A 14,907-nucleotide genomic window follows, 5' to 3' on the forward strand; every position below is an offset into this window, starting at 1 on the left:
TGAACTTCAAGTAATTTGCACATGATGTAAAGCAAGAACATATTTTCTCTTTCTTTTACCTTGAAACAAACAGCACTGAAAGGTAAATGCAGCATCTTTGCTAGGACTCTATGGCTCTACCCAACAATTGCCCTAAATTTAGTCCAAAAATACAACAATTAGTCATAAAAATTCACTTAATGTAGGGTGAATTTAACAGCTACCAAATCGGATGCATTAGCAACAACTTTAAATTACCAATGGGAATATAAACTGTATCTTCAGCTAACCTAAGAGTCCATAAGAAGCCAACCATTGAAGAAACAACTCTTGAACAACATTATCATTTTCAATGTCGAATTGTGCTAGTTCATGTTCAAGCTCCAAGTAAGAAAGCATCCTTACTTCATAATAGATGCTCTTTCATGCAGGCCAGCTTACTCATTGATAAAAGATCTTCTAGAATACAGAAAAAGAGGTTTTGAAATTCTTGCCCCTGCTTGACTGTGTGAGAATCCAGCATCTTCAACTGTATCAGAACGCACTAAATCGGATCATCTTTATCGATGATTCCACTAATCTTTCCTGACAATTGTCACTTAGTAGAGATACCCAATATGTAGCCAGTGGTCATAGCACAGATTATCTTTCAACATTGCCACTCCTCTAAAAAATATTATCATAGATGCATATCATAGATGCAAACTGGTAATCATATATCCACTTGGCCACAGCCTTCAAGTGCCAACTGCTCAGGTACCCATGAAGCATATTAGATTATCAAACTATCAAGCCATGAATCATAGTCTACTCGCCAAATTCTAATCCCCATAGGCATTTCTAACTGTATATAAGCTACTATGCATAAATCATAATTTTATTTTCTAATCTCCAGTAAAAAAAGACTTCCCAGAAACCATACTTTAACATCTATCCAGGTTTCAGTGCCACATTAACATCAACTTACCTGCCATTTGTTTGACTTGAAACCTTAAGAACAGCAAATTTTATATCCGATTGTTCATGAGCAAAATCAATCAAAAACCAATCGCTCGTTGAGGGTTGAGATGACTCTCACTCAACCAGTTTAATCCGCAACATCTTATCTGCCTGACAAGATCACACCATCCCACTTAATTTTGGCACTTATCCACTCTCCATTTTTGTTTCAAAATATGTTTAATGGAAGTAAAAGTAACAGGCAAATCTGCATAGCAAACAGAGAGAGATATTATGGTAGAATGGGCAAAGATCAAGGGAAATGTAGGTGTTCTGAATTGCAACGAGATGTTTGCATAAAGAAAATATAGAGGTTTAAAATAGCATGCTTGATTAACAATGTCCTAGCAACTAAAACACATCAAATCACAACAAATATAGTGGCAAATATGAAAGCAATCTGAAAATTTATATTGATCATATAAATTATAACGTCCATGTGTATGTATGAACGAGAGAGAGAGAGAGAGAGAGAGAGAGAGAGAGAACAGAGAGATGAATAAGAAATCAAAACAATAAAAGACTTCTACAACCCACCTTTTAGAAAAGAGAATTTGAATAGCAGCTTCAAATCAGAGCAAAGTAGGTCATGAGAGCATGGTGCATTTCCTTAAGATTGGAAAGAGACAAGGATAGTGAAAGATTATTTAAAATTATCAACACAGCACCTTGTGATTGAAGATAATCAACAATGCATTCTTGAGACTTGCTAACTGTAAGCCATTGTACTCTGGTGTCTCAAAGAGTTCGACAAGTATTAATAGTCATAAGTAATTGTGATCAATGTAATTTACCATCTCCGTCATTGAATTTTTGTGTAAAGACAATTAATCCGACATAGACCTGCATGCTTAACAGATAAACACTTTTCCATCAAATCAATAGAAAGAGCTCCTCATTCTGATAATCTAAAATCAAATAAGAGGCAATTAGGTATGCTTAATCATTTATAGGCCACAATATATCAATCAACAATAAAATACATTACCTATTAAGAAAGATGAGGCTTAGTTTCCACTAAACAACAACTATTATTGTAAAAGATCATTTAGTTAAAATCTGCAAGGATTTGGACTGCACCAACTTTGTTCATTTTGCTTATCAGATAATCAGAGATGTTCTTAGAGCTCATGCAACAATCATTTTCTTCCTTATTTCAAGCGGAGGGAGAGCTTTGGTACAATGCAGTGGCAGAGTCAAAATTAGGGGGCCAGTGACTAGTGAGTGGAGGAGAAAGAGGAGTTTTGAAGACCCTTTCCTTAGCTCCATCACTAGTGCAACATTAAAATTGCTTTTTCCTGTTTTCATATGGTTACAGAGTTTTAAAGTTCAAATCAATTACTAAAGGATAAAAAGAATTATTAAAAGACAATATTCTCCGCCTTCAATTATTAAAAAAAAAGGGAGAAACTGCTGGGATTAAAAGGGATGGGAAAAAATAAGCAAACTTCTATCTTAACCACATTTAAACTTTCTACTTCCATAAGGAAATATATTATAAAGCAAAGACCGCTAAAAGAAGGAAATAAGAAGGGAAAAAATAAAATAAAAGAAGATGACAAATTTATATCTTAACAATATTTCTATCAAATTCTATATAATAAAACTTGGAAAAAAGGTCCTTGTTAACTTTAACATTGTTAATATTAAAAAATTCTAGCAATCAAATTAACTTTGAATTGTATTTTTCGTACTTTATTCTGAGTAAGGATTTCATTTATAAGAAATCTTATCTATCTTCCAACACCATTTTCATCCCTAACCTGTTGCATTTTATTGCTCTGATAACAAGCAATCACAGTATGAAATAAGGGGTGGTATCCCAGTTTGGCCAGGCCATTCCTCACAAGGCTTTATTTTTGGGCTGTAAACACTGTTCCATACATTACAACAATTATTTTGATCAAAAGTAATCACAGTACAAATGGTAAGCTAAAGGAATAGCCAAATGCTAGATTGTGGTCAATGAAAAATCATTAAGGAAGGCAGACTTGAACGGAGCATCACCCTTGTGGGCTCTAGGGAGGTTGATGTATGCAGCTTTACCTTTGTTTTGCACAGAGATGCAGCATGAACTAAGTTTTATTTGTATATTTGCTTCATGAACTAAGTTTGAACATCTTCTAGACTACACATTCTAAACTTGCTTTTTGCTTCAAAAAATATATAATATACATTCTAAATTTGCATTTCACTCAAGAAGGCTTTTATATTTGCATTTTGCTTTAAAAAGGCCCTCGCCTTGCTTCTTGCCTCAGGCTTAGAAAGCCTTTTTTGTTTGCATTCAGGATGTTCCAGCAAGCTGAACATCGAATTTCAACCAAATAATCACTTTTTTTCTTTTAATCATTTATTTGATCCTTAATCAACCTTTGAACCAAAGGCCCTTTATTATGTACATCAAAACCTAAGGTCATCATACTCTCAAGTTATGTGCATCATAAAAGCATTAATACATTGGTTGTTCCACCTGTTCTACATCAAAGCCATAATTTTTCACACCCATGTATGGAAAATCAAATCATCTATTTTTCAAGCCTTAAGCAATTGAACAATTTTCGAAATGAGAAGACACTAGACAGAGGCTGCCCTTCCTCGCACAATTTAAGTGTGACACATTTTAAGTTCAGATAGAACAATAGAACTGCTTTTTATCAACACAATTTTTATTTTGAGATAGAATCCTTAATTTCAAGGTAAGAAATTGCTCACAAGTAACCATTTTTATTCCCATTATCCATGGAGATGCAAGGATTGTGTAACAAAGAATTTAGATTTTTTTTTTCTTTCCACCTTTATGTTGGCCATTATTATTGCGGGCCCTGTATCTAAGAAAGTCTACTCTAGAGCATTAGCACGAAGAGGAAACCAAGCATGAACATCTTACTTTCTTCATACTGCTATCATGTGTATTTGACATGGTCTCCAATGTACAATTGTACTATTTCCAAGGAAAAAATACCTGTTTATTTGTAGTTATATGGAATAAACAAACTGATAGCTTACTAGCCTAGGTGTTTATGCAAAGCGAAATGAAAATTTTGATATAACCAAGTAACTCAAATACAAAAATCTGCCATGTCTGGAATATGTAAAGTCATATTGAATGGCAAATTATCCTGACAACAAAAACCATGTTAGAAAGCCAACCTACCCATTTTTGGATTCAGCAGACAAAGTCTTCATTTAGGTAGCCGTTCTCCTTTCTGTCAACAATTTCCTCTTGCTCTTAAAGGAAGTCAACCTATCTCTGTTAGGATCTTTTGGTTGCACTTTGCCCTCAGTCATGCCATGGTGTTTCTGAACCAGCCTTTGCCTTCCAGTTTTCCTAGAAGGCCCTCTTGCATTCAAAATTTTCTTCTTATTTGTTCTTGACCCACTACTTCGGGCGTTTCTACAAGCATGCGACATACTCTCACCTTCTTCTTCCTCCTCCTCATCAACAAATTTGTAGTCATCATCATTCTCAAAATCAGAATTCATCTCAAGGACGCCCTGACTATCATCTTTTTCTCTTTGTTCCTTAGAATCAGGGACTGGCTTCTTCTCTTGTTTACTTCCACCAGGCACATCAGTTGCTTTTCGATCTTCAATTACAATGTTCATGAGATGAACATACTGACTCCTAATACTTATCAATGGATTCTTCTCCATTAACATTCCCCTCTTGTAGGCCTCCTTTAAAACCACGGTATAAGTTCCCAATTTACCTGACAAGTAAAATATACCTGGATGGTGAAGCAATGCTCTCTTTAACCTTGACCGGATCCCCAACCACTCTCCCAGACACAACAAAGTGTGCTTCTCCACCTTCTTCGAAACAAAAAGGCTAATAATCTCGTGCATTACACCCACCGTCCACTTGTCAGATTCATCAGTGCTAGGCCCAAGGTGTGTTGCATTCTCATATGGAGAAATATAAGGCAACTTTTGCCACTCATCAACCCATTTCTTCAACTGCTTATCCATCTCAAAACCTTTTGAAAAATGCATAGGGAAAGCAAAAGGCATCCCCTTTTTATAATCCATTTTCCCTTTCGCTGCCTTATTTTCTATGAATGAAACAGCCAATTCATTACTCCAACAGACTAGCTCCAATTCCAAATCTGAATCCAACCCAGATGACAAATTCTTATTGCCGATAACTCGAAAACAGTCAGGAAACTCAGGAACTATACTCTTCAGATAATCTTCAGGTAAACCCAAATCCCATTTTATATCATTCAAAATCTTCAATGGTATTTTATTAATTCTCGAAATCATTAACAATTTTAAGAGTCTATCAGCAGTATCCTGCCTATAACTCTCACTCTGGTAAACTAACTGCTCTTCAGCATCAATATCAAGTACCTCTTGCTTAAGCTTGATATGTGGATGGACACCTATTCCTCCAGGGAGAAATTCTTCGAAAATTGAAGGGTATTTTCGGATGAATTCGATAGGGCGAGTTGGGATTTCCAGGGAGTCCTTTTGCTGAGTAATGACGGAGAGAGGGAGGGATTTCGCTGGCTCTGATTTTATGAGGTTCTTGATGTTCAGCATTGGCTTCAGATGCTTTTCTCTCTGTACTGCATGGTCGAGGCCCCGGTCGCGTAGGTGTTTGATGGCAGCAAAGTCTACGAACCCACGATGGTGGGGGCTGCGGAGACGGCAGTTTTTGGGGTGATAACGGAAGAGGAACTGCATTTCTTCAGAGGGTTGAGGTTGCTACTTGCTACTGCTTCCTTTGAAGTGCAGTAAATTTAAATCAAGGATCTAGGGCATTTTTAGTTTGGGCGTCAGATAGCGGGATAGCTATAATAATATTTACAAAGAATTTACAATATAGTACCTAAAGTTTTAATAAACTCACAATTTAATTTCTGTTATTTTAAAAATAAATAATTTAATTTCTTATATTTCATTCAATTAATAAAATAATTTTTTTAATTTATTATTAAATTATAATAATTTAATTTTTTAAATTTATTTTTTATAATAATTTAATCTTTTAATTTTAATATTCATAACCATTTAAATGTTATAATTTTAATATTTATAATAATTTATAATTAATTAAAAGTAAATTTAATAAAATAATAATTTTATTAATAAATAAAAACTCATAAATTAAATTATTTATTATTAAAAAAATAAAATAAAAAAATAAAAACTCATAAAAACAATTAATTGCCAATAATAAATATAAAATATATAGGTGGATCAATAAAAAATTAAAAGTATTCAAATAATTTAAAAAAAAAAAAAAAACTTTTATTCTCTTATCCCTCTGAAAAGCCTTATATATAGATAATAGATTATTAGTGCTAATCTTAAAATTTTTTTATTATTAAACTGGATATATGATTATTTTTATACTATATATGAAATTTAAAAATATAATTATTCTTTTAAGTGTATTAAAAATATTGTAAATTATTGCTTAAAATATTTTTGTATTTATTTATTATGTTTTGATTTTATATGAATGTAAAATATTAATTTAAAAATATAAAAGTATGTAATTAATAAATTTTAAATATATATTATAACTAAATAAAAAAATAAATCAAATCAACTGTAATGAAAAAATTTTAACAATATAGCTGAGCGAATCTCACCTATAAACGAATTTCATATGAAAACTAAAATTTTTTATTTTTATTAAAAACAAAATATTCAATTTATAATTAATAATTAAATTTTTTAATGTAATAATTATCCGAAAATTATCATTATAAATCTGTTTGAAAATTAATTGGATCGTAGAAAAATATTCTCATATTATATAAAAATTATATATGATCGGAATATCTTAGTAATTCTTAATACACTTTTTTTAATTATTTTTTATAAAAAAAGTAACAAGTAAAATGATAAAACGTTTAATGATTTCTTATTCCATGTTAACGGAAGCTTAAGCGCTTAACTGTATGATTTTTCCTCAACAATGCTGCCCTACAAAATCGAGGCGAAACATGCCCAAACCAACAAATCCACAGTAAAACCTCACACACACACAACTGGGAAACTTCATTTCTTCCCGCTTTTGGTGCCATCGCCACCGGAGATCGGCCATGGCCGCTTCCTCCGCCAGCAATCCATCGCCGGCCGACGTGTCATCCTCTCGCCCTCCACCCTTCGTATTCTCTTCCGATTCCCCGACTAGAATCTCTCTCACTCCCGATCAGCGTAAGCATTGCTCTGAGGCTCTTCAATTATTTTCGGAGAAGCTCCGTACTCCCGATCAAATCATTCAAGAGTTCGCTCGTTTGCAGGTTCCGATCGACTTTTCCTAATTTTATCCTTCTATTGGTTGAGCTATCAAGGTTTATTTCATGATTGCTCATGTGAACAATTTTGGAGTTTTCTTAGGCTTGTTTGCTGAGAAACATAGTACCAGTAGAAGTATAATGTGCGCATTTTATTTTTGAAAGAAGTTTAATGTGCAATTCTTTGTTCTTATGATTATGGCGATTTTTTTTTTTTTTTTTTTGTTTCTTAGCAACTGGAAATGAAGTTTCAGAAAAGCTCTTTTCGCTAAGAACGCTATATGAATAGAAATAAGAAAGCCATATCACTAGCATTAATATGTGGAAGTATAGGAGGCAGATGCAGTTTACATTGAAAAAATTTGGGTTGAAGTCTGCTTGTGCTGTTCTTGATTGGATATCTATACATGGGATAATCATTAAAAGATGAAGAACTTAATCTTGCTTTCTAAGTTGTTTCGGTGACGGGTCCTTTTTGATTTCAGGCTACTAGGGTAACACCATCTCAGATGTCTAGAAGCTGCAAAGTGGCTTTTGACAGTGTCAACACAAGCAAAAACCGTTATATGGATGTGGTACCTTGTAAGAATTAGTTCACAGAGTTTGTCTTGCAAGTCTATGTTTGTCATATCACTCTTGAAGATGAAAACTAATGATTTGCAGTTCTTTACGCTATCAATTTCAGTTGACCAGAACAGGGTTATTCTTAATCCATGCAAAGACTATAGACCATCTGCTAAGGGATATATAAATGCAAGCTTCATCACGGTTAGCATTTATTTAGTCTATGATTTAGTTCATTGTCTCTCAGAAATCTGGATGAGGTACTCGAATCACATTCCTGCTTGTGACCGTTCAGAGACTTTTCTTTCATGCAGACTTCTTCATCTGAAAGCGTTTCTCGGTTTATAGCCACGCAGGGTCCACTGCCACACACCTATGAGGATTTCTGGGAGATGGTAATCCAGTATCATTGCCCTGTTATTGTGATGCTTACTCGGCTAGTTGACAATTACAAGGTACTTCAATTTCTTAAGTTGAATCATGAATGTGATTTGTCACATATAATCACTGTTAAAGAACTTCATATAGGACATGTTGCTTCAATTCTAATTATGCTGCAATCTCTACTTATTTTCAGTGAAAATTTGTTATTTTATTTGTATTTATATTGTTTGCTGGATTAGCTGTCTTTTTCAAAATTTGTTCATAAATGCTAAATACTAAGAATCCTTGCTTAGAAAATAGACATCCTGCACAGATTAGGTAACCTTAAAAAGGCCACTTTATATTTTTTGTTCAAAGGAACCAAGTATTAATAAATTAAAGTGTTTCTATTCTAGGTTGTTTAAATTTAGATCTTGTTATGATTTTGGATCACTTCTCAATTTGAGTTGTTTATGCAGACTATAAAATGTGGAGATTATTTTCAAGCAGAAGATGGTCCTAGAGATTTTGGAAATATATGTCTAGTTACTAAATGGATTCGAAGTACTGATACTTCATTAGTGTTGCGGAACTTGGAGGTGGGCTATAAAGAGGTTAGTTTTATCATTGATCAACTTTAGTATTGTTGATGGTGTAACGTGAATTCTTTAGGCAAGAGGAAATGAGAAACTATCGAGTGATGTATACTATGATGTTTCAATATAAAAATAATGCAGATAGGGATTTCTATTGTTTTCTGTTTAATATGTTTATTTTTGTTTAGGGACTTGTGTTCTTTACCTTACTGGTTGTGATGATGGCTAGGGATTGTAGCTATATTTTAGTGGAAGTTAGAAAGTGGTTGAGCATCAAATTTGCTACAAGAATAGTGTTTAATATCAAAGAACAGTTTTCAGCAATGTGGAACCCCAGGTGTTTACATTTTGAAAGCAATTTAATGGTTTTAAGATAAACACAATGTGGACAACAAGGGAAGTTGTAGTTAGTAGGTTGGATGGCATCCAATGACCATAAATTTTTTAGTCTCCAGTTTAGAGGAGGATGGAAGGACTAATATTCTTATTTGTAAATTATAACAAATATTGCTTTTAGAAGAAAGAGAATTCACTAAAAACTAATTCACAAATTATGTATTAGTTTTCATTAGTAATCATGATAATAAACTCAAAGAAAACTACGCAAGTCGCATTGGTATTTAGAAAGTAACAATAGCAATCTACTTCTATTAGGATTAAGAAATTAAAAACAATAAAATACCAAACCAATACTTATTAAGAATTCGGAACAAATTTAAATCAGGAAAATAAAAATAAACCTAATAGAATTGCTAGATATAATAATGATAGAATTCCTAAAGAACTGTAAACTTCCTAAGACCATAATGAACATATTTCCTAAGCTGGGAGGGCGGCTTTGGTGTAATGGTAAAGTTACTCAATTTATGAATTAGAGGTAATAGGTTTGAAATGATGAACAACCTTTCTGCTGGGTACAGTAGCATACCCCAATGCTCCCATAGCACACAAGTGTGGGATATTTTGTGCACTCTGTCACCTTCCTTGACTGCATCGACTAGTCAATATTTTTCTTGTAGCAACACCATGGGAGGTACTTTTGGATAGTTGAGGAGTTCTTCAATTGCATGGTTGACCCATCAAAATTGGGCTTTTCCAGGAAGAAATGGTGGACTCTGATTGAATGGGCTTCTTTCTGTAAGTTTTGATCGGATGTGCTTGTGTGCTCAATGTGATGAAGGCAAGGAATAACATAAGTCATGCTAACTTAAAATTGGTCTAAATGTTGCATTGGCCACCTTTGCTTCACCTGGGTGCATATACCATATTTGGAGAAACTGTAGGCCACTCAGTTTGTTGGGAATATATATAAAATAGTGGCACAGGCCACAGTTTCTGCTATATATGTTGAAGGCTTTAATTATAGAGGTGCATTAACAAATATAAAAAATTAAGGACATCTATAAAATAATGACCCAGGTGCTGTCAGTTATTTTGAAGGTTGTATTGGGAGGTCCTTTGTCAAACATGAAAGGTCTTTGTTTTGATGGAGATGTGTATGATTTATATTTTCTCATTGTTGCTGATGTGTGGCATAATTTAAATGTTATTGTATTGTTATCTTATATAAAATGTAATCTAAATTGACTAAGGAGAGTGATTTGACTTTGACATATATGAGGGGCCTTTCACGTGCTGGAGATGGATACATGATGGAAGCATTGTCTTGGGTTGGCTGATGTGTGGACTTACATATAACTTCTATGACATTTCACCTCTACTATGTTAATCTCAATACTATGTACAACCTAATTGAGTAAGAAGAGTAACAGAGTACAGGGACAAAACTAAAATGAAAACTGGAATGGAAAAATAAAAAACTGCTTTCTAGGATTCAATAGGTTCTAGATCTCCATTTACCTGTTTTGGAAAAACAAATCCTGAATGCATACATATGAAAAGAAAAAAATGATAGAAAAATGTAGAAATATTTATCTTCGCTATAATGTCAATTCAGTCACTGTGCAATGCAATCTTGTGACTGATGAAATTTTGTACTGACACTAGCAGTTACATGCCCTCAAATGTGCTAGCTTTATTATTTCCTTGGTCATATTCAAGCTTGAGATTTCCATTTGCATATTGGAAATTCTCTTAATGCACTTGCTTCCCCTGTTGTATTTATATTGTCCTACAAAATAATGACCTGTAATTTCCACTGCTGTTATTATAATGTGAATCTGTGAATCTGTGACCTCAAGCCAAACAGCATTCGCATGTATTAACACTGATTATTAAATGCCTTAAAAATGCTGGCTTCATTTTCCCTCAAGCTGGGCATTTTCACCTGTATGTTTCAGGTTTATTTCTAGTTCTGGATGGTGGCTTTTATTAGTAAAACATGCTTTTCACTTGAGAAGTAGCAACTAGCAAATGAGTTATCACCTTAATCAATCCAAATATTGACTTGTGGGATCTTTTTCCTCGGTTAATTTGGTTGCAGTCAGAGGAGCCACCCATGTCTGTTTTGCATGTTCAGTACCCTGAATGGCCTGATCATGGAGTTCCCAAGGACACACTTGCTGTGCGTGAAATCTTCAAAAGACTATACCAAGTGCCATCCAATCTTGGCCCAGTAGTTGTCCACTGCAGGTTCACTTGATGTCTCTTTGTTCTTTTTGATGGCGAGTAACATTAGTGATCCACATATATCTGACACAATGTCTCTCTTCTTCAGCGCAGGTATTGGTAGAACTGGAACCTACTGCGCAATTCACAACACAATCCAGAGAATTCTTGTTGGAGACATGTCTGCTTTAGATCTTGCTAACACTGTAACCAGTTTTAGGTCTCAGAGAGTGGGGATGGTTCAAACTAAGGTATTTATATCTTCTTAAACTTTGGTTTTCTTGATTCATTTACTTTGTTTTAACTGATTCATTTATTTAATTGAGTTTATAAAAGTTTTGAATGCCAATTTCAACATGCTGACCTATTGGCATGCTTTGAGTGCCTTATACCATGAAACACATGAATGCAAAATGAAAGTATGGCTTTATTGCTGAAGACATGATGACAGATTTTTGGAGAATTACCTTGTAACCAAGTCACTAGCAGTGTTATATTGACTCCTGAACAAAGTCCTGGAAAAATTAAAATAAAAAATGTAAAAGTTGGAAAGACTTTTTGCATTGTTTGTCTGGATTCAATGAGAAATGCTTTTAACAAATTTAATCAGATAACCTATTCAAGTCTTGACAGTGACCTTCTCAGCAGCTAAAATTTTTTGTTTCTCAAATTTGCAAAGAAAAGGGGAAAAAGATCAGAACAAATATATTGAAGTTACTAAAATTCATTTTGTGTTATAACTTGTCTGAGACCTAAATCATATTGTTCCACCAATGCAGTTTCTCTGTATATCTTCACAGGTTCATTCCCTCTCTCCCCTGAGACCACCCCTTTCCTTCTTCCACTTTCTTTTTGGTTTTTGATGGGGATGGTAGGAGGCATTATTTCATTCTTTCATGTTACAGAATAGAGAAACAACCGCACTAAATTTTTCAGTCTTATTTTTGAAGTACTGGTGTGATGCCCCTATCATTTTTTTACCATATTCTATAGCTTATTTGGCTTAATTCACTGTCTACAGGAGCAATATTTTTTCTGCTATAAAGCTATCGTTGATGAATTAGAGGATCTCATTTCTGAGGGCAACACTTGAAGGACCTCAAAATGGTATCTGTTTCTAGTAATGCCTGTTTCTTACGGGTTATTCTTTGTATCATATCAGTCATTATTCAACCTTACAATAGAAAAGAATTTTTTGTTTTCATATGTTTCCTCTTTCCTGTTGTTCCTTGTTTGTTGTACAATACCATATGGAAATTCAGCTGACGCTTCTTCTCTCTTTTATGGCGCAGCTAGATCAGTGACTATCGTGTGTGGTTGAAAATGCTGGGGGATTAAATGCAACAGCTGCTTGCTGACTTCTCAGAAGCAAGGACCGGACAAACGCAAATTGATGATGCGTCAATGGGATTGTTGCCCTCCGCAGCAGCTACATGCTCTGATTAAACATGACCAAATTTGTACTCTTTAATCCTCAGCTGGAAGCTGTGTAGTTTAACTTGACACTTTCATTTTTCAGTACCTTAGCGAATTATCTCTAAATTACCAGAATTTAATCACTGCATTATAACTTGCTCATTTTACCAGATTGGGTGCTAAATCAAGCAACCTTGGGATGCTCAAGGTTGATTTTTGCATCAAATGAAACTGTTGAATTGTCGAGTTCACATTTGCATTATTTGTGAGATTGTTCTTGTTGGAAAGTGGAAACACCAAGTGTCAATAAGACTGCTAGAGATTTGGTCTACTATCATTTTTGTAATTGTAGTTCTAATTTGCATCATTAAAAATTAAAAAAAGAAAAAGAAAACACAACTACCATGGTGGCCGGCAACCACTGCCTGAGGTGATGCCATTTGTTTTCAATTTAAGCGGCTGCCTTTCCAATAATTGCTTTCCTGGAATCTGTCTTTCACAGATCAATTTTCACCAAAAAGTCGGTGGGTTCTGCAACGCTTTTTATTTTTCTTCGCTCTCTTGATATGTGTTGATTGATGGGGAGAATTTGATTTCTAGAAATCCTATTTTCTACTCTAAAACAAATGAAGGTGGCTAATTAATTTAGGTTAGATTTGACGCATGATTTGTTCTCCCCTTAATTGGGTGAGGAAAGATGATTAATTAGCAACAATTTATAATAGTTCCATTTCATGATTTAAATGAGATGTTTATTAAGTTGGCCGTGTGACCACCTATTTTCAATCAATTGAGGATTTTAATTATTGGAAGTTACATTCGCTTCACACTGGTTTTTTATTTATGTGGAAAGACAGTGAATTTCACGTATAACAATTATATTCAAATTTAACAAAGTTATATATTAATTTTGATATAATTAAAAAATTAAAAAAGATTTATAGTGAAATTAAATTAAACATATATAATGAGTTTAATTTAATTGTTATTTAAATTTATTTTATAATAAATAAACTTAAAATTTTGAGATGGGTTATAGTATATTCATACTAAAACGAATAAAAGTCTAAATCAGCTCCTAAAACTTTTTATCAAAGTTTAAGTAAATTTAAATTGATTAAGTTCAAATAAAAATATCCAAGTGAAACAGTGATGTGTAATTTTACAATTCCCATTTTGGAATGATTTCATCTATTTATTACGCTGTGCAATTCCAATTTTAGAATGATTTTTGCTGGAACTGAAATCAAAATTAAAAGTTGGCTTTTTCAATTTTTTGAAATCAGAATTAAAACTAAATTTCCATACGATTTTCGGTTCAGTGTATTTTCAATTGCAGTTCGACTATAATATCAATTTTTATTTTTATTTTAGTATGATTCTATTTCTATAATAAAATTTAAACTTGAATAAAATAATTAAATAAAAATTTAAGTTGTGTATAGCTATAATTTACCTAATAAATAAATTATACATTATAATGATGTAAGAATTTGTATTAAATTAAAGTTATTTTCTTTTATTTTTCACACTGTATTTTTAATATTTTAAAATTTAATTAAAATATTTTAACATTAATATGATTTAATTCCTCTATATTATTAAAAATAATATACTATTATTACTAAATCGATTAGATTCAATTTTTTTAAATTTTTTTGATAAAATCGAACCGAATCAAAATAACTGAAATTTTTAAAATTAAAAATTAAACTGAATCGAATTTAATCGAAATGAATAAAAAGTCAAACTAAAATTTTAAATTAATTCGATTATTAATTTTTTCGATTTAAATAGAATATTGCTCACTCTAATTCTAATATTTGAGTTTAATTAATTGTGCCCTAACAGAAACCAAAATTGAATTAAAACATCTTTATGAGTTGCTATAAAATTCAAGAACTACCAATAATTTGAACTTTCTTGTCATGTTCATTAACTTCATTTAGAATCACCATAAAAAATTTAGTAATTTTTATATGAAATAAGTAATAAATAGATTTAAGTTAAAAAATTTATAAATAATATTAGTGAGATTATGTTAATATAATAATATTATGAGTCCAAACTTAGTTAAAGATAAAATAAGCAAAAAAGGAAAAAATTTACAAACTCAACAACACAACTGAATAATAAATGTTTAATAGGCAATTTTTTTTAAAAAAAATATG

The 14,907-nt window shown here is 32.6% G+C and overlaps 2 protein-coding genes across 2 annotated transcripts; one reads left to right on the forward strand and one right to left on the reverse strand.

Moving 5' to 3' along the window:
- Positions 1-27: 27 nt before the first annotated feature.
- Positions 28-5,752, reverse strand: LOC110605804 (protein WHAT'S THIS FACTOR 9, mitochondrial). Its single transcript, XM_021744443.2, has 2 exons — positions 1,516-5,752; positions 28-1,186 (listed from the first exon to the last, which is right to left on the reverse strand). Exon 1 carries the CDS (start codon positions 5,662-5,664, stop codon positions 4,165-4,167), a length of 1,500 nt encoding a protein of 499 aa, XP_021600135.1. The 5' UTR covers positions 5,665-5,752; the 3' UTR covers positions 28-1,186; positions 1,516-4,164.
- Positions 5,753-6,862: 1,110 nt separating this feature from the next.
- On the forward strand, positions 6,863-13,067 carry LOC110607157 (protein-tyrosine-phosphatase PTP1). Its single transcript, XM_021746240.1, has 9 exons — positions 6,863-7,235; positions 7,715-7,811; positions 7,915-7,997; positions 8,108-8,248; positions 8,636-8,770; positions 11,196-11,344; positions 11,430-11,571; positions 12,342-12,427; positions 12,613-13,067. The coding sequence occupies exons 1-8, from the start codon at positions 7,035-7,037 to the stop codon at positions 12,411-12,413; spliced, it is 1,020 nt and encodes a 339-aa protein (XP_021601932.1). The 5' UTR covers positions 6,863-7,034; the 3' UTR covers positions 12,414-12,427; positions 12,613-13,067.
- The last annotated feature ends 1,840 nt before the right edge of the window (positions 13,068-14,907 follow it).

The sequence above is a fragment of the Manihot esculenta genome, chromosome 18 (genome assembly GCF_001659605.2).
Source record: "Manihot esculenta cultivar AM560-2 chromosome 18, M.esculenta_v8, whole genome shotgun sequence".
In the NCBI taxonomy this organism is placed as follows: domain Eukaryota; kingdom Viridiplantae; phylum Streptophyta; class Magnoliopsida; order Malpighiales; family Euphorbiaceae; genus Manihot; species Manihot esculenta.